At 36.2% G+C, this 20,632-nt stretch overlaps 1 protein-coding gene across 1 annotated transcript; it reads left to right on the top strand.

Moving 5' to 3' along the window:
* The first annotated feature begins 2,576 nt into the window (after window positions 1-2,576).
* Window positions 2,577-17,339, top strand: SYCP1 (synaptonemal complex protein 1). Its single transcript, XM_010142318.1, has 22 exons — window positions 2,577-2,703; window positions 3,463-3,557; window positions 3,690-3,874; window positions 4,767-4,834; window positions 5,948-6,009; window positions 6,307-6,411; window positions 7,368-7,471; window positions 7,953-8,070; window positions 8,301-8,371; window positions 9,063-9,141; window positions 9,613-9,675; window positions 10,009-10,071; window positions 10,763-10,825; window positions 12,058-12,174; window positions 12,793-12,903; window positions 13,576-13,668; window positions 14,206-14,280; window positions 15,623-15,682; window positions 15,825-16,004; window positions 16,510-16,653; window positions 17,024-17,110; window positions 17,196-17,339. Exons 1-22 carry the CDS (start codon window positions 2,577-2,579, stop codon window positions 17,337-17,339), a joined length of 2,214 nt encoding a protein of 737 aa, XP_010140620.1.
* Window positions 17,340-20,632: the final 3,293 nt, after the last annotated feature.

Genomic DNA, 20,632 nt, shown 5'->3' with positions numbered 1-20,632 from the left:
GAAGAGGAAACAGGCAGAAACGCAAACACAGCTCTACTCCTGTGAATACTCCCGGTCAGAGACGGACTGGCAGAAGCAGAGAGGGCAATGTATACCTAATGAATCTCCAAATACCGCATGTTTTATTTTCCTCTTTGAGAGATAAGCCGGTCTGAATCTGAAGCACCAGAACTAGTGCATTTAGCTTCTTACTACAGCCAGAAGGGTTCAACAGCATTTCCTGATGCACACCGAACTGCTGCTCTCCCCTCAGTTTCCCCAGAGCAGATCATGCGGGACCGTCGGGCATGAGAAAGACCCTAAGAGTAAAACGTTGCCCTCCTAAGCTCAAATACCCATTCCCTTCCATGCCTTCAGAGCATTTAAATACACGTTTGAATCACGCTTGGCCGGAGAGACCTAGTAGCAGAGGATCGGCGCTGCAACTCGGCACGACCCGGCTGCAGTCTGGTCTGGCCCGGTTGGCTGGCGCGGACAGCCTCCAGAGCTCGCCGCCTCCTTCACCAGGCTGTGCCAAACGAGGTTAACGTTAGACAGCAGGCACAGCTCTGCTTTGGATCCCGTCTGAAGGCAAAGGGGGGGAGTACCCAACGTTGTGAGGCACCGAGACACGACGTGACCCGCTCGGGCTCTGCGCGGGGAGGCGCTGTACAGCCCCGCCGAGCTGTAACATAATAGCTGCTAATCGCCCCAGAGTGCCCGAGAGCAGGAGGACACCTGTACAGATCGATAATAAACCCTCCGGATGCTGCACCTCTACTAACGCTAGCCAGGATTATGACATGGCACTACAAGCCGACTCCACAAGAACCACACGCTGACAAAGACTTTTTTTTTTTTCTTTTTCTTTTTTTTTTGGGGGGGGAGGGAGGCGGTAGCAATATTCAGCAGGGATACATCAGTTTTAATTCTTCCAGTCTGAAGGGAAGAAACAGGATTTTCAAGCATCTCAAGCTCTACAAGAAATAAGAGATTACTTACCGTGGATGTCCTTCCATGCTGTCGGACCTGTTGCGATAAAAACGTTTGTTACTGTTGTATTCCACATGCGGGTGATGTTTCTGGAGAGCAGTTACAGACCGCATTTGATAGATGAAGGAGCTGGTGGTAAATCCTGCGAGCAGAGGAGTGGTGGGGTGAAAGCCCTTTCCGAATGAGGACCACGTTGCATTCAGGCAGTTTTTTATGAACATATGCTTTCCGTGTGCCTGGGGTGTGATCTTTCACTTTTAATATTCATAGTCTAGATTTTATAGTGAATAATTTCTAAAGCGATGAAAAGTCAGACCTCCCTCTTTCACTGATAGGGAAAAAAAATAACAAAGGCCTTTTTTTGTTGTTGTTGTCGTTCTTTGGCAATCCAGTCACAAATGAAATATTCAGATCACCTTGGCTAAACCATCACCCATAAAATGCCACAGTATGCCATGCAGCATCATATCCGTGCTAAGCTCAGAAAGAACTACAATTTCATAAGAATAAATCTCGGATTACTCTAAGATCGGTCCCCTTTAAGATCACCTAATTAACCTAAGAGTAACCAGGAGACAGGCTTCTTTGTTTGCATTACAGAAGGATACATTTGACTTGAACTTTCCTTCAAATCTTTTAATAAATATATTCAAAGATCACATTAAGGAAAACAAAACCATGCACTCAGACTAATGCTCCTGAAACACATCGTGTATTTTAGAGTAAAATACTAATATTGGGGTTTCTTTTCTGTAAGTGATTTTTCACCCCTTGCATTGCCTTCCTGCGATATCTTGGAGAGTTATTGTATTGCACACAGTGCAACTGCCTCGGTATCAATAGTTTACTAGACAGAGCTTCGCAAGATTATTCTGTTTTGTTTTGGTTTTTTAATTTTTAGTTCTGCCCACTCTGGATAGCATTCAGAGCTTGCAAGGACAGTGCAATAACACGAACATTTTGGCATTAAATATTCCATTCCGTTTCTTTACCTCTTTTTTTTTAGCTTTTTTTTTTTTCAATTAAAAAAAAAGTAGCTTCAAATAAGATGTCCCACTAAATGCAGAAATTTCACGCGGGGAGCAGCCCTCTGCTACCGGATCTGCCCTGGCCACCTGGGCTCTACCTGTCCATTCTTCCCAGCAAAGCCAGCTCCTCATTGCCCGGGGGAGCAGCGCTGGCACCCCATTCCTGTGGAGTTTCCAGGGGCACGAAGAGAGCGCGGGCGCGGCGGTGGCAGTGGGGAGACCGGTAGCGGACTTACTGCGCTCTCCCCCCCCGGACCAGGGGACCCGGGAGCAGAGGTGCCCGCACGGCCGCATTCCCGCAGACGGTTCCCGGCTAACACTTTCCCGATTACTGCTTCCAGGAACGAAAGCATCTGCACTTGTATGCTCTTAAACTAATTTATGGTGGGAATTATATTTTGGCTTGTCAACTCTCAAGCCATAAAACAAAGTTTATTGGAATCACGTGCTTCTAAATAGCCACTCAGGACCTATCTCTGTGGAACCATAAATAACCTTCAGCTTTAAAGTTTTATTCGCTAAATAAAGGTTCGCTGAATCTGTCCTGTAAAACGGGACTGGGTGGGAGTAACGGGGATGGACGGAAGGTCAGCTTCGCGGCGTGATGCCGGCCTTTTTGAGGAGCGTGTTGCAGAGAAAGCCGCTGAGAGGGGAGTTAGCACTCCCAAATTGCTCTCGAGAGGGGAGCCGGGAGCATTTTGCCGTGGGTATCCGTTTAAAGCTTTCTTTACGTCCCTTAGCGGACAAGGAAGCCCGTCGTCAGGGAAAAAAAGACATAGAGATACTGAGGGGAGAGGGGAGCCCCTCTCTACCTTTCAAAGATGTTTATGGGATTTTGGTCAGGCGCTCCTGGAAATTGGTTTTGGCCCGTTCCCCGCAACCCCTCTACCCCCGCGATGTTACAGCTTTTAAATCGAATCTTACTTACAAGTAGGCAAATGATTGACTGAGATTGGAAGTATAACCATTTTTGAAGGGTGAGTCAAGCAGTGAGAGGTTTTGCAGATTGCAAGGGCAACATGCCATGGCTTGAGTTTTGCAAACTTCCAGCCATGTGACACTGAGGAAACTTACTTTTCAGAACTTGATTTTCAGTATTTTTAAGCCATTTGTATTACGAAATATTTATAGTATATAATGCAAGTACCTTTGTTCTTTAGAACTGAGGCAATTTTCAGTCTCCCCTTCCCTGGGGAACAGGGAGGAAGGTTTTAGTGTTGAATTTATGCCAGACGCATGTAAGTGGCTGCATTCTGTTAAATTCTATAAATACGTGTATAAATACAAGTAATTTTACACTTTGGTTACTATTACTTAAGTTGGCAGCTTTTTCCTTAACAATGACAGGAATAAATTACGTAACTTGATTAAGTTGTAGGAAATATATCTGTAAAATATATATGGAATCATTTTTTAGTAAATACTCTATTTTTATTAAATGTAAGTATATCTTTGTGCTTAGTACATGAAGGAGAAATGTTAAAGGATTCTCAGATCAGTCAAGAACATTTGAGGGCAGAACTGGAAGAGGCCAGAATTTCATTGCGAAAAAAAGAGGTACAGCTGGCTTATAATTTTCCAGTATACTTAGACAAGTAATTGCATAAATAATTACTGATACTTTAGATATGAAACAATTGTAGCTGTTTCTTGCAAAACATGCTTAGAAATTCTTTAATTTATTTGAAGGTTGCTCAAAAGAGCTTAGAAACTGAATTGCAGACTACAGTGAAAACATTAATTCAGGTGACTGAAGAAAAAGAAGCACAGGTGGAAGAATGTAAAAAAACTAAGGCTTTGCATGCATCCATGATAGAGGAGTTTGACACTACTATTTCCAATTTGAAAAGCTTGCTACAAAAAGAGCAAAATAGGTAAATGAAACATTTTTAAATACAAAGAATTCTCATATAGGTTAAACACTAGATTACCAAGTTTCTGGGAATAAAACCTAAACTTGATATGTGATCTGGTGTAATTAAAAAAGTTATTAGTGATTACAAAAAAATGTAAAGTCCTTCACCTATTAGGTTGTTTGAATTACTAGCACTTGAAGACAGTTATGACTAATTATTATTTGGTTTTGTGTGGATGCAGCTCTTAAATAAAAGAGCAGTGTCCCATTTAGTCCTGGACAATTCTTCATTAAAGGAATGTTTAGTGAGGAAGATACTAATGCTATTATTAATGTATTTCATGTTTTCTGTAGTTCTAAAAATTAAGTATTTGTCAAAGAACCTGATAGCGACTAAACTCAACCTTTCTAAAATTGAGAACAGAGCAGTAAAGATGTATTTTAATAAATTATCACAAATGAGTTTTTCTAGAAACAGTGGGTTTGGGTATGTGACATTAAGGTGTCTTCTAATTTATGACAAATCCAAGAACAAAGGGATATGAAGCTGAATTTTGGGGTTTTTTTGACTCAGTGGTCTAAATACAGAGAATTTAATGTAATTTTTTTCAGTTGTGCTGGTTGATACTGGTCTATAAGAAAGTAATTTTTTGCCCCCCTCCCCCCCCGACTTCCATAATTCTCTTTGTAAAACATACAGATTTATGTATGTGTATATTTGTTTACTTTTATTTCTGCTGTTCCAAAGTTGTAAGCATGAAATTTGATACAAGTTGCAGGCAGATAAATCATCTGCCTGTTGAAAGCCATATGTTCTTAAAATGCTTGTGGCAAGACTTTGTCATATTGTTCTTTAAGTTTCAAATGCAGTGCTTCATATTATTATTTCTTTTTAATTACCATTTTCTTAGATTGGAGAAATATGAAGATGAGTCAAAGCTCCTTACCTTGGAGCTCAGAAATAAGTCTGCTGAACTGGGTAAGATTTGTAGAAAGAAAAAAAACCAAGCTGGGTAATAAAAACACTTTCCGCTGTTTTTTGAAAATGGGCTCTCCCTATTGCTTGGAAAAATGGTTTTCGAGGACCATGTACCTGTCAGGAATGCCTGAATTTGTTCTACTCATCTGATTTCCTGTTCTCTGTCAGTCTGACAGTCACTGTGGCTGTCAACAGTCAAACAGCAGCGCTGTGCAGACCTCCAGTAGTAAGGCCATACAGGTCACTTTGGTTTCTCTGCTCGCCTCCAGTTAAGGCTGATAGCGCTGCAGGCCTGTTTGAGAGGAGGTGTTAGGCTGCCGAACAGCAGATTCTGGGAGACTTCAGTAGCTTGTAGCAGAGACAAAACACTTGCATTAAGCTTTCCTGCAGACCACTCTCCCCATGTGCGATGTAGAATCACAATGACAGTGGTTAGCTTTCAATATTCTTTTGATACCCTGTGATTCCCAGATGTGTGCTTCTTAGCACCCAGAGTAAGAGATCTATCTTTAGCACTGTTTTCCCAGTGTGGAGTGAGAGATGAGAAATAGAATTTGATATCCTTGTATGTATTGAGGGCATCTAAAGATAAGTGTTCAAAAGCTAACTGCTAATGCTCATCTAGAAAAAGGTGAGATGTGACCTGCGAGAATTTCAGAGCAAAACTGAGTTTGGTGTCCAGTACTTGCAAAAAACCAGTAATCTGAACAAGCACATAGAAAACATTCTGAAGTTACGAATAAGTGGTTTCCTTTTTCAGCATATCCACATGAAAATTTTCAACAGACCAGATTTTTTTTTCTGGAAAATTGCATATGCTCCATTCTTATAGTCTGTGGTTTATTTGAAGCCACAATTGTGGAAAACGCAATAGGGTCTGAATTTTATTAAAGACAAATTATTAGTTTCTCTTCAGATATGTATTTGCTAATGTCTTTCTGAAAAAATTTTAATTCTACTTTCAGATTAAGTCATAATTTATCTTTAGAATTTCTGAACTTAATCCAGCAAATTTTGAAAATTGGGTACTGCAAAGGGATAAATGCATTGTACTACCTGCTAAATATGTAAAATTATTTCCGTTCGATTAATTTTACATTACATGTGCTGTAGAAGAGATGACTAAACTAAAATGTGACAAAGAAATGCAACTTGAAGACATGTCAGAAATACTGGTAAATGTTCATTTTATTAGTCTCACGGCATTTACTTTTCATATGAAGTCTCTCTTGCTTTGTAAGTATCTTAAATACTACATATAAACACTGTCTAATCTGTCTTAATGTTGCTGCTAAACTTTCTTACCTGGCTTTTAGATTATTTCAGTGTTTTCTTTGAAGTACTCGATTCTTTCCACTGTCTGTCTTGTTTTGTTCTACGTTGTTTTGGTTTTCCTTGTCAAGATTTCTGGTCGTTTCCTTCTTCATTCACACTATTGAAATGTCGCTTCCTCTGGACACATTCTTAAACAGGGAAAAGTTGAAGGACTTCTTGTGAAGAAGAAAGATCTTGAGGCTACTGTGGAAAATTTGCAGGAGAGAGAAAGAGAAATGAAAAATGTTCTGCAAAACAGAGAGGTCTGAACAAAGGCTGACAGTAACATGTTTTTATAACTAGTTAGGTTACACATTATCACTTGTATATAAGAACATAAGAAATATTACATAGGCCAGTGCTTCACCCAGTGGACTGCTCTGGTCGTGACAATGATAGCAGAAGATCCTATGTAGTAGAGGAGCCTGACTGTTTCCTATGGTCTGTTCCCCTTATATTCCTGCAGTAACTTTATTAAGGATGTTGAGGACACATCCCTGTCAGTTGCCTTTGTTATCTGTTTATAGACTTGTTCACTTGTCTTAGCTGGTTTTGACCCTCCTCATGCTATGTGCCTCCATAGCCTCCTGTGATTAGAAATTCCAGACGTTCATTATGTGTTGTGCTTAAAAATTAATATCTCTCTCTCTCTCTCCCTCCCTCCCCACCTCCCCTTGACTGCCTGCCAGTGCCTGTGGTAGCAGTGCATCACCAGTTGTTTGGGGGAGACAGTATTCAAAACATTTCTATATTATAAACTGCATTATGTTATGAGACTTGCCTTATCTTGTAATGGCAGCAGATTTCTGAGGGAAGAGTTTTGCTTTGTGGTTTGGGATGCATCCAAAATATGTGCTTATTCTATCACGTAGTACTGGAGTTCTGTGACTTTTTTAAAATTTAGCTAAATGCAAAAGTTCCTGATGTCTGGAACAAATGTCTATTTAAAATAATGTCCAAGGAAAGGTAATTTTGTCAGTAATTTTGCAGACTAGTTAATTAGACTTAAAATAGGATACACATTTAGCACTCAAATCAGAATTCAGTATCTCACCCTACTTCCACATCACACCAGAGAGATGAAAAGAATACGGTCTGTCTAATTTGTGGCATGAATATAATTTTGTTTCATCTTAAAACTGTGTTGTCAGTTCACTTCTGATAGCTTTCATGACTTGTAGTTTACATTTGTGAACTCAAAACTCTTTTTGTTCTGCAGAAAGAAATCAATGATTTGAAAGTACAACTGACTAGTACAGCTGAAAAGGAACAAACTTATTTAAAACAGCTTATGGCAGTGAATACAGAACTTGAACGAGAGGCGTATGATCATTTTTGGAAATAGAGGTTTTTTGTTGGTGTTAAATAGAAGTTACTTTAATATACAATGACGCGATCTATGATTCTTTTCTAATTAAAATTTTGAACCTATGCACACAGTATGACCTCCATTATATATTCATAAATTACATTTTCTATATTTGCACGTATGTAATTGTTCCATATATCTGTGACTTAGTTGGGTTAACATGAATGGAAGGTTTTTGAACTCATTGTTAACCCTGCTTTAAGCTGGATATTGAACTACATCGTCTTCAACAACAATTATAGTTACGTAAAAGTTGACTCTCATTTTCTTTTTTTCTTCTGTTGCCTTTTTGCAACACACTAAGTTTGCTGCAAAGCTTAAATTTGTAGATACTTTTTTCAGCTTGAAGTAACATTTTGTAATGGATAAATTTAACTTAAATGGAAATTTCAAAATGCATGTTCTTACTTCTCTTGACCATTTGTTTTAAATTAGGCTAAAGAATGAACAACTAACGGTGTATGTCAATAAGCTTTTATTAGAAAAGGAACAGATAGCACAAGAGAAAAGTGTTATGGCTACAGAACTCAAGAAACTGCAAGAAAGTAATGAGGCAAGTTGTAAACTTCCAGCTGTTTTTAAAGGACAACATCCAATTTAAAATACAAGTCACACATGACACGGTTCTGTAGAGTATCTGAACTATTTTTTTGTGTGTAAAATACAGAGGGAGTGCAGTTACCCTTGAGAATAAGGCAGGTCAAGGTACTGCTTAAGATGTCTGAATTTTTTAAGATGTCTCTTTGAACTTTATTCATATTATTTACATGGGTCTTTATTTAGGATAGTAGAAAAAAAGAAGAAAATACAAAACAGTTAGTTGAAAACCTGGAAGAAGCAAATGGCCAGCTAAGGCGAGTAAACCCAAATATTAATGTACAATATTATTAAAGGAAGTAGGCTCGATTCCTTCCCAGTTAGTCTAAATGTTGTGTTCATATGCTGCTTTTAGATGAACGGTTTTAGTTTTTTGGTTATATAGCTAAACAGAAACTAGCTAGTATTGATGTTGGCCACATGGAAGTTTCAGTAACTTACTGGTACCTATTGTTACAGGAACAATTTTCTCCATAGCTGCATATTATATACAGAGAGCTATCCTGCTCTGCATTAACATCTTCAGTGCGAAGGAAATTAAAATACAAGTTAAAGGTTATAGGTGAAATGTGAACAGGTGAAACAGATTAAATGTTAACTCTCTGAAGTAGTCTCTGTACCACCGACCCAATAGACAGGTAGTCTTCCATGCTTCATAGATACATTATGATGTTACAGATTAGAATATGTTTTATTCAGGTAAGGGAAGCATCTTCCCATACTTTCAGAAAGTATGTACAGATCAGACGTTAACTTACCACTTTGCATCATTTCAAGGACATTTTCATTGAACAGCACTTGAAATTCCATCAATATGAGCATCTCTTAAGGAAATAAAGTGTGGGTTTATTTAGCAGTAGTGAAAAGAAGTTGAAGTTACTTAAAGTATTTAAAGTTTTACTAATTTTTGTTTACTAATTTACTAATTCTTGTTAATTTTGAATTTAGAAATGAACTGGAGTCTTTGAAGGAGATGGCAAAGAAAGGTGAAGAGATTAAAAGTAAACTGGATGAAAGAGAAGAAAATGTATGCCATATCATGTGCTTTATCATGAAAATATATAATACAACCTGTAGGACAAAATCTAAATGTAAAATTTTTTTTTTTCTGCAAAGCTTTACCTAGGGATGTAATCTCTCACGGAGGCTTTCTTCTTTCAGTGCTGCTACCAGTTGAGTCAACATATGTACACATGCTGAGCCCTTTTATTTTAAAAGTCAAAGACCTTCACTGGGACGTTTACTCTTTACATGAGGCTTAAAAGTCCAGATTTATTAGATTTCAGGCAAACACAGAATTCCCTCCCCCCCTGTTTTTTTTTGTTTTTCATTTCAATATACCCACTCTGTGATGGATGGGGTATGGATTAGCTTTTAGGAAGTGAGTTATAGTTTCTGTAGTTTAGTTTTAGTTACTGTAGTGTCAAGGCACCTGATTTTTAACAATGTCTTTCAAACTTTCATTGTAAAAGTCAAAGATTTACAATTATGATTCCAGGCTAAGAGTATTGAAAATGAAATGTCAAGAAAGGAAAAGCAATTGAAGATTCTAGAAAATAAGGTACCAAAATTCATTTTTTCATGGACTGTAGGGAACTTGATACAAGATTATTTTTCAAATTGCGAAGTTCCTTTATCTTCTTCCTAAACTCTACAACTACCAAGGAACTGGTTCATTGCTATTAACATTGGTGATACTGGGCTAGCAAAATTTTTATAGTACTTTATGGGTAGAACTCTAATCTTTGTAACATTAGCAGTGTGCTTCTGTCCCATTGGAATTAATGAGACTTGTGCAAATCTTGTGCAAATGTATGTTTAAGAACACTGACAGTAACCTCTAATACAGTGAGTCCTTTTTTAGGAGTTTTAATATTTGAAATATCTCTTTTAGTTCAGTAATTTAAAGAAACAGGTGGAAAATAAAGCTAAATTTATTGAAGAGTTGCAGCAGGAGGTACGTACAATTTTTAAAAGTCACAAATACATAAAACATGGTATTTCGTGGTAACTGCTACCTTTCAACAGTTTTTGTCTGGTGTGATATCTTTAGATATACCTATGTAGTTTATAACATTTTATCTCTTTTCCTACGTGTGCAAATTAAGGAGTCAGCTTTGGAATGCCTTGGTTTGTAAAGTAATCTATAGTTTTGAAAAATACAATTACAGAAATAATACCTTTAGTAAAGTTTTACTATTTTCATTTAGTACATGGTAACATTGATATACTTGAAATAATGACCTATGTCAGTTACCAGCAGTAGAAAAGAATTGTGCACTAGGACACATTGTTAATAACTGTACTGTAAAAGTATATAACTTGTGGGTTTTTGTCGTGACATCTGCACTTTTTCTGCCAGCAGCATCTTAGTTTTTCTTTCCATTCTGCACCCTCTTTTGTTATTCTCTGTTGTTGCCCGTGGGGAGTCTTTGATAAGGTCATGAAGAAACGGTATTATCAAATTAAGTAGTTGAGCACTCTTTTTGTTTGGAGAATCAATCCTGAACTTGAACTACACAACAAACAGAGAGTTTATTTGCTTGCTGAAAGTTGGAATTTTGAAGATTCTGACCTATTTGATGCAGTTAAATTACTACATAATTCTACTAACTTACTAAAGTATAGTGTTTGTTTTACTTTAACAGAATAAGGCGCTGAAAAAGAAAATAACTGCAGAAAGCAAGAAAACAAGTATTTATGAAGGGAAGGTAGGTTTAAATAGCTTCATGTGCAGGATGAGGGTAAAGTACAATGACTGAATGTTTTAAGTCCCAGTGTAATTGATGATAATACATGTTAAGCATGTTCTTAACTGTTTTATGGATCAGAGATACAGGTTTTACAGAAAGGAACCCACAATTTTTGGAAGATGCTCCCATTTTTAATCATTGGATACTGACTGGACTATCATACATTGTAAGAGTTGGATATCACACCTCAAGAAATTACTCCTGCTAAAATTCCTAATCAGTCCCTTTCTTTTTTGTTGATAGCACACTGAACCTTATTCAGTAATGCCACCCCATTGAAATAGAAGAGCACTTAAAAGAAATGCATATGTTATTTACCGTAGGCAGTTCTTTTGCTGTGTTCCGTGATGGTACGTCCCTGATAAGAATATTGTGTCTAGTTTTGGGTACTACACTTCAAGAAAGATGTAGTCTGTTTTGAGGGTATCCTTATGAGAAACTTAGAAGAAAAAATTATAATCAAAATGCACACTTAGGAGGAAAACATACCATGCAACAGTTAAAATCTTAAATAGCTATTCAAGAGAGAGAATAAAATCTCCGTCTGTATCCTTTTTCTTTTTTCTTTTTTTTTTTAAGAATTCACAGCATTTAGGGTGACTGCTTAGGAACAGACTTCCTATTTGTTTCATACTAAACTCTCATTAATATTAGCAGCTGAAAGGAATTGAACTTTTTTAGAACTAAATAAAATTCTGAAAATAAACTCTTTCTAGATAGACTGTTCCTTCACTTTTTATGTTGGGGGGGAGGAAGAAAAAGATTTAATTTTAAACATAATGCTGTTGTATTTCTAAGTCTTGGCAGACTTACCAGTTACGCTTCATTTTGCTACCTTGCATTCCAGGCAGAATAGTGTCAGATTGCTAATGGACGGTACGCTTGTATTGGAATGATTCATTGTGATTGACTAGCCTCTAGCTGTAGGACTGTTCTATTGACTGGTGTGGGCTGTCTTTCTCATTGTGGTGTTGCGATTGTTTCTATGAGTATTTTCTAACTCACTTCAGATGAGTTCACTTGCCAAAGTTCAACTCTAGATGAAAGAAGCTGAGCATTAAATAAGAAACAGTTCGATCATATACCTGAAAAGTAACAGAGTGGTTCTGCTCAAAAATAAGAGGTAAAAAAAAATCATTGGCATATTTATTCCCAAACAAATAACAGCAAAAATTCTGCATTCTCAAAAGGTGAATAAATTAGAGTTAGAAATGGAAAATATGAACAAGCAACATAAGGAAACAGTTGACATTTATCAAAGAGACATTGAAACAAAAAAAGTAAATGAAAATAAACTTTTTCAAGAGGTGAGTCACTAATTTTTACTGCAACTTTTAATTATATTTTGATGTAGCTTTGTTTGATGAAGCTATATCAGCCAGAGTCGTTACTCTTCTGTAGCAGTCTTATCAACATAAATGGATCTTCTTGTGTATGCATGTGAGCAAAGCTTTAATACATTAGATCATTAAATAGAAGTATTTGTGTACGTCCTTAAAAGTGAAAACCCAGTAAAAAATTCTTTTTGTCAAGATAATGTTCACAAGAATTTGATTCTAGGTGTGAATACAGCATAAGCAAAATAGATTGTAACTTTTTCCAAGTTAGTATTTCCCTGCCGTGCTTTTTTGAAGGTAATGTCAAAAAATGTTAGGGCGGAGTCATTGAAATGGCCTTGTGGTTTGAAATGGTACTTGTCTGCTGTGGAAAAATGGATGTACTTTTAATCTGGGAATATTTGCCCATTTTAACAATATGTATAAAAGATGTAGGATTTGAAAAGCATCTTAAAAGCAAATGAAGACTACACTAAATGAAACTCTCTATATATATCGCATCCAGAGGGGTAAGAAGAAATTCAAGATTTTTTTAAAAATACAGTGTTGTTAGACGTTCAGGAATTACATGAAACTTGTTACTAACAGGTAGAAAAGATGAGGTTGCTTGCTGATGAAGCAACAGCAATGCAGAGAGAAACTGATATCCGATGTCAACACAAGATAACTGAAATGGTGGCACTTATGGAAAAACACAAGGTAAAAGTTTTTACTGATCTCTGTGATTTGTAATGTGTGATACTATGTTAAGTAAATCCGTTCAAAACCAGAATATTATGAATTAGAAAGTGAAACTTTGTAATAAAGACCTGAGTCTAGGAAAATGATGTGGAATACATGCTTGACTTTTCATCTTCTAAAAATAGATTAATGTTACAATTTTGAAAACGTACCTACTGACAGATAAATTCCATTCATCTAAATTTTGAGGATTTTTTAATATATATATTCAGGTTTCCTTTCATACCATCCTAAAGCAGTGTTTTGCAGTATCAGTTTGGGCCTCTTTTTATGAGGAGATTACTTAGTGACCTTCGGCAATTTAACTAAACATATTTTAATTTATGTTCCTTATTACTCTGTTGTGCAGTATAATTAGTAGATACCATTAATAAAAATGATGTTTTTATGTGCTGGAACATGTACAGCTGCCTAGAGATAAAACATTTTCTGTCAGCCCACAAAATAACACTGCTTGTGCTTTTCTTTTTTATAGTTTTTGCCGAAGCATCAGTGTTTGTTCATAGTGCTTTCTGAATCTTCAGAAGAGCCTTATTTGAAAAAATGAGTAATGTTTTAAGACTAGGTAGATCTATAATTGTAACATTTAGTCATATGTTTTGAGTTTGAGTTTCAGTTTTTTTAACACAGCATGAATATGATAAAATGGTTGAAGAAAAAGATGCAGAGTTAAAACTTTATAAAATAAAAGAGCAAGAGCAGTTATCATCAAAAAGATCATTGGTAAGACATACTCTTCAGCACTCTTCAGTATAATTGAATAGAGGGGCTGCTGTCCTTGAAGTGTAATATAATTATAAATGCCATATTAGACTTCTTTGTGTTTAACACTTGGTGGGAGTTAAGTGTCTGCTTTAGTGGGGCTGAACACTAAAGATCCACCCACTAATTTCTGTTTACTGTCATTTTCTCACAGCTTTTATTATGTGCATTAAAAAACCTCAGATGTTTCTAAAAATACTTGACTAGCTGTGCTTTTCTGTCTACCATTCCTGATAGTACATCATGTTCTAACCTCACTGTCTTAATAAGAAATTTTATATTAAATAGTTGGATTCTACCCTCACCCCCGTGTTCTTCTGAAAATGAATGGTGGCTACCTCTTGGCATGCTAACTCTATGGACAAGTTAGTTCTGTTGAACAAATGGAATTTTGTTTTGGTTATAATGAATATTCCTATTAATTACTGTCTCATTTTGGACTGGTTTTTTTTTCCAGGTTAAACATATTAACCCTGTACTTTATCTAATTGTTTTTAGGAAAATGAACTGACATGTTTGAAAAGTGAACTATCATCCCTTAAGGAACAACTTAAAGCAGAAATTGAAGAGAAGGTTGGTTTTTTGTTTTGTTCTTTTTTTTTTTTTTTCTTGGTTTTTCGTTTTTTTAATTAAATGTAGCCTGGGTGACATGCTTGGCCTGTACTTATGCACTGTAATGATGACAGCTGTGAAGTGACATAGGGACAGAGTGCAACCTTGTCAGCAAATTAGCAGATGGTACAGAATTGGGGGGATTGGTTGATGCAGCAGGTGGTTACGCTTTCAGAGGGATATGGACAGGCTGAAGACATGGGTGAGCAGGAATCCCATCAGGTTTAACAGGGAAGTGCAAAGTCCTGCACTGAGGAAGCAATAACTTTTAGAACTGGTAGAGGTTAAGGGTTCACAGGCTTGAAAGTACCTTTGCAGGAAAGGCCCTGGGATTCTGGTGAACAGCAAGTTGAACACAAGCCAGAAACATGCTCAGCATCTTAGGCTGCATTAGGAAGACTGTTGCCAGCATGTTGAGGGAGCTGTTCCTTTTCTTATACGCAGCACTGGTGTATTAGTATTCAGAGAATTTCCAGTTCTGGGCTGCTCCGTACAAGGGCATACTGGAGCAAATGCATCGAGAGAGCTGGGGTAGTTTAACCTCAAGAAGAGAAAGCTCAGGGGCATATTATCAGCGTGTACAAATAACTTATGGGAGGGAGTGAAGACAGACTGAGACTCTATCAGTGGTATCCAGTGAAAGGACAAGAGGCAACAGGAGCAAAATGAAGTACAAGAATTATCATTTAAACACAAGAAAAAACTCTATTACTTGAAGGGCAATAAAACACAGGAACAGGTTGCCCAAAGGGGTGCGATGTCTCCGTGCTTGGAGACATTCAAAACCCTGTTGGACATAGTCTTCATCAACCTGCTCATGTTTGCTCTGCTGTGAAGAGGGTTATCTCCAGAGATCTGTTCCAACCTGAACCATTCTGTGATTTTGTGATTGCTATATAGAATTTTTCAGCTGGCAAAAAGAAATGCAAAATGTAATTTAAAAGACAGAAAAGAAACATTTACTTCAATAAACAAGAACACTTCCAGTTTTTTTCATGAAATAATTAGAATATAGAGCTCTTTCTTTTTTAAGTACAGCTGTGATAAAAATTGTATCCCATTTTCCCATTAAAAAGGGATGGTACGTGGTTCCTTAGCAGAGATGGGAGAAGTTGTCTAAGAAAGGAAACTTAATAGAAAAGTAATGTCTTTTGAATGGTGCAGTTTGACTAAATCCGCGTCATGCATTTGCGTGAATTTTGTAACAGAGTATGATTGTGGACTGTGTTCTGTAATTACACCACGATTTTGAACAACTGAATTCAAATTCAATATTTACTTCCTATCACATAACTCTTTCTAGGAGAATCTTGCAAAAGAACACCACCAAAATATGGTTCCTGAAAATGAGAAGAAGCACAAGGTAGCTTTAACCTTATCATTAATTAATTTAAAGTTTGGTACTATTTATATGTATGCAATCTAATTGAAGTCCCATGATAATTATGTACACTCCACAAAAGACATTGAAATGCTTTTAATTTGAACTTTTTTTTTAATTTTAGAAAATACAAACTCATTTTCCCGAGACTCCTAAAGCTCATTTAGATCTGGATTGTGACTCTATTAATGTAAAAAATAAAAAGTCTCCAAATGATATTCCTGTAAGAGTCAACATGATGGAAAAGAAAAAAATACCTCCTTCAGTGTCTGCAAAAAGTCCCTTGGGTAGTCCATCATTAAAGGTTCGTGACTCGTAATAGTAAATTGTTCTTTTTCTGACTGTATTTCTTACTCCTCTTTTTTATTTTGTTGTGATAAGCAGGAATTTAAAAGATAGATAAATAGATAGCCACAAAAAAATGTATTCTGCAGTGATACTAGGAAGCAGTTTGTGAAGGGCTCCCACTGCGTGTCGTTTTTCTTGCTCAGTTACTTAAATTTGTCTGTTATCATTGATCAGGAAAGGGTCCTGTCCTAGTGGGACTGTGAATTTAATAATGTCTCTAAAATTATTTCACTTAGTCTTAAAGAAAAATGATGTCTGTTTGTAAAGGCACATTTTTCTCTATTCATGCAGTTTTGTTTGTTTATAGTCCATATGGAGTGACTACAGTTCAGAATAACCTGAATTTTGGCAGATAAACGTGAGGAAGTTAGATAGAGTGGGCTGTGAAACTCAGTTCTTCCATGGCTTTCAGTTCATTCTCCTTCTTTCACAACCAAAAACAATATTTTTTTTTTTCTCAGACCTATATTATAAAGACTCCTCCAACGCATAAACTGCAAAGTGAAAGCACAAATCTGCATTCAGAACAGTGCATGAGGAAAAAGCAAAAAGTGCTTCTACAGCTGGATGCTCAGTCAGATAGCTCTGAACACAGTGATCTCCTGGTAAAAATCAGAGAACAGATTCTGTACTTAGCAGTGCTTTATGCACGCTGCTATACCTAAGAACGTACATAAAGCATGTGGGGTTCTGTATACAAGACAGTATTTATGTGTATTTTTTTATTTCATTGGTTCCTTCTGGAATTGCATTTATAGGTACATAATTAGTAACTCTATGACAAACAGACTACCACTATACAAAAATAATTAGTAACTTTTATAATGATATTTTACATTGTTTTTATTGAACTGTTGAGGCTACATAGTAGTATCTTAACTTTTTTTTTTAATATATATGTTCTGCTATTCCTAGGGGGAAATAAAATATGTTTAATGTAGTGTGATTAAGTAACTTTTTCATTTTTAATTCAAGAGCATAGTCTCGGAGGAAGAAATGTTTAAAAAATTGTACAAAGATTATCCTCAAGCTTCACAATTATATGCCGTGACACCACAAAAGGTACCTTTGCTTTTCTTCCTATCAAAACAAACAGTTGATCAAATTAGTTATGGAAACTAATGGATGGGTTTATGTTTCTTCTTAGAAACCAACTACACCAAGCATAAAAACTTCGGGCTCTGTACTGAAACTTACCACCATGAGGAAAATGCGGGAGGCTGGTTGGACTGCAGTTTCTAAAATGGACAGGAAAAGAAAAATTAAAGAAGCTGAAAAGTTCTTTACTTAAAAGGAAAAAATTACTTCTGTCCACAGTAGTGGTAGTCTTTTGGAGTTAGTCCGTGATTGCATTTTTCTGTTGTACTCAGTATGTTTAATATTACATTCAATTTCCTTTATACACATAAATTTTATAGATACATAACTACATGCCCCTGCAGAGCATGATCTACATGTCATCCCCTATACTGTAGAAAGTCGGGAGACAAATTAGCCCATTTTAAAATTTTGAAATAAGTATTAGTACATAGAAAGCTGTTTCAAAAACAAAACAAAAAAAGCCTGGCATTAGCTGAGTTTCTTCAAAACCAGTATTTCTATGTTCTTTTAAATTGTCTCTCTTTATCTTAATACATAATTCACAGAAGGATATTTTTTAGTGAAGGAAATACGGAAGCTGTTAAAATGCATACTCTTACCTGCAGTCTTGCTTTTTCATTCATTTTAAAAGTGGTTAAACTGTCTTTTTAGACATTTGTTTTCATTAGCTACTCTATTTCAGTATGTTAAAAGCAGTTTTGAAAGTTTTAAAATTGAATTTTCAGTCAAATTACTTTGGTTTGAAAAGATTTCAACTTCATAAGGAATAAAACATGCACATGTTTTAAGATTGTAAAAGCAACGTTAATGTGTCATTAAACTGTTGATCTGAAACTTACAGTGTAGCACCAAGTGTTGTTGCTTTATGTATTAGAACACAGATATACATCACCAGGCAGCCTTCCTAAGGGCTAACAGCTTCTGCCACGTAAGCCTAAGAATAGTTTAGAACAACATGTATTTCTGCATTAATCCTTGATTATTCTTGGTTTCACAAAGCCTGCTTCAGAACCTAGAGATAACAGGAAAACTACAGGTACATCTTAAAATACTATGAAAAATCAAAGTCCTCAGCTCATCTGAAGTGGGTAACAAAACATATGTATTTAATTCTTTTTGTGTAGCAATTTTATGTCTAAGCAAGTCTGGGTTCCTTATGCCTTCTCTGTTGAGCAGTGATATTAATAATGATTTTTTTTAAATGTAATTGACAAATATTCTCCAAAGATCTCAAAGAACATACTGTTTTTATTTCCATATTTGGAAATGGAATCTGTTATATAAGCAGATTCTCTGAGAATTTCAAATTACTTTTCTTGCTGTGAAGATATTTCATGTGTTTGGAGAGTATTGAGTTTTTATAACATACCTGCTTAAATAGTGTAAATTAAACCAAACACAGAACAGAGGAGCTGCCTGTAACACCCAAATTCTGAATGTCTGTTCTTTCCAAGACAGATTATTTTACTGTAAGTGGTGTAAAATAATCCATTTAAACCTCTCCTAGATATATCATTTATTTTTTTGACTGGATACAGAGAATGTCATGCAAAGTCATTTATTCTTCGTTTTATTTTGGGATGTTATTTACTAATCTCTCTTCAGTTACTTTATGGGAAAAAGAAAATGCAGTCACCAGATACACAACATATATGTGCAGTTTGTCATTTATTTTAATAGGGGGTGGTGGTTCATACAAGATCTAAATACTTGCTGATGGTGGTTACTTCATTTCAAGATGTCATGTTTCTAATTTTCACTGTTGCTGTTCTTGGCATCTTCAACAGATATGCAGACTTGACTCCTAAGCTAGTTACTGAATAACCGAAAATAAAAATTCATGTTGTTTCTGAGTATAGTGAGTAAGTTCTACTGTCTAGTCTTCTCAGTCGTGGCTCACGTACAGATCCCTGAACTATGATTTTGCAATCTTGAAGTTAAGATTCAAGATCCACATCAAGCCTAGCCTACCCACATTCATAACTTTGCTAATTCCAGAATATGTGGTATATGAATGCCTTGCTATAAAAAATAGGATTTGAATGATTGTTCATTGGTATCTACCAAACCTGATTTCCACTACTGTGTACAGTATCTGACATTGTAGGAGAAGAAATGACAAGAAACTTAAGCAGTAAGAATAGAAATGCTAGTTATCTATTGTAAGAGTTTCTGCATGTCATAGTGAGTCGTGGTAATTAAAATATCTTGAAGGTGGAAAAAAGTCTTTCCACTTGAAGAGCTCAAAATTCAAGTCCGTGCTGCCAGCTGCTAGATGGTAAGTAACCATCTGGGACCTCATTATTTTCCAGTACAGTGGCGGCAGGGTTGTGAATCTGTGAAACATCATATAGTCCTGGTATCTTGAGTGTGTTACATGGTGTATTGTGTAAATCATCTGCAAAATTACAAAAACACTGTTAATACCACTATAGAAAGTTTACAGGAAATGTGGATCAACATCTTGTATATCTTAGAATAACAGAAACATCTAGCACTTGCCAAAGAAAAGGAACTAAATACAAAGCTGTCTATCGAATGAGCCGAACAGCAAATAGGATTATGGAGCATTTGCAGACCATAAATGGAGATCCTTGGCGTATGATACGCAGTAGAGAGAACTGCTGTTTTAATCTGTGGTTGATAGGAAATGCTGCAGCTAATCCCAGGGAAGAAAGAGAAGAGTGCTCATCTGTAAATGTATTGAGCTAAGAGGTGAGAGCTGTGTTTCAAGCTATTACAGAGACTTGCAATAGACAAATTAGCTTTGGAAATTCAGCAGCCACAGTCTGTTTAAATGCAAAACCTGCCAAAACCACTTGTTTCTATGGCAGCATATTAGGATCTTATTTCCTTTTATCAGTTTGCAACAGGATGGGGCTGGAAATAATTCCCTTACCAGAATACTAATCTTTTAGAAATCTGATTGGCTTTATCTGTTTTTCATCAGCATAGTTCCTAATTGTTGTTTGAAAGCACAGGCATGTTTTTAATATCCGCAGTGCTATATGCAGTGGAAACGAGTGGCTCTGTTCTGTAAGTTAACCCGCTCATAAGATCACAATTTTCATCGTGTTGCACTACTAACAGGGGAGAATGAGTAGGAATAATGTGTGATAACTTCTCCATGCTGTTCCTACTTTATTTTAGGCATTGGTCAGTGACAGAGAATCCTATTAAACTACGTTTACAAATAAGCTTCTGGTATGCACTGAATTTCTCTAGCCCGTTACAGAGATTCCTGGGTAATGAACTCAAGAATTTTTATGATTACTAAGTTCTGTTCACAGAGATCACTTAAAACACTTTTTGTAGAACATCAGCATACTGTCTTTGACATAATGAAAATGTAAAATAACTGATGTCAGTGAATGGATTGGTTTAGTTAAGAGAAAGGTTAAAGATAAATAATTAACAGTGTAACTGGCTGTTCCGGAACAGGGCTACAAAGTTGATGGCTGTAAAAGCACATTAAGAATTTCT

The sequence above is a fragment of the Buceros rhinoceros genome, unplaced genomic scaffold (genome assembly GCF_000710305.1).
Source record: "Buceros rhinoceros silvestris isolate BGI_N320 unplaced genomic scaffold, ASM71030v1 scaffold8368, whole genome shotgun sequence".
NCBI lineage: Eukaryota > Metazoa > Chordata > Aves > Bucerotiformes > Bucerotidae > Buceros > Buceros rhinoceros.
The sequence above is the reverse complement of the archived record's forward strand: the minus strand, read 5'-3'. Positions and strand labels throughout refer to the sequence as shown.

What these genes read in the sequence shown, in the direction of transcription:
- SYCP1 (XM_010142318.1), top strand. Translation starts at nt 2,577, where the DNA reads ATGGACGGAAGGTCAGCTTCGCGGCGTGATGCCGGCCTTTTTGAGGAG. An exon ending in AACTGCAAGAAAGTAATGAG is followed by an intron (nt 8,071 to 8,300) that starts GCAAGTTGTAAA and finishes GTCTTTATTTAG; the next exon opens with GATAGTAGAAAAAAAGAAGA. An exon ending in AAAATGAGAAGAAGCACAAG is followed by an intron (nt 15,683 to 15,824) that starts GTAGCTTTAACC and finishes TTTTAATTTTAG; the next exon opens with AAAATACAAACTCATTTTCC.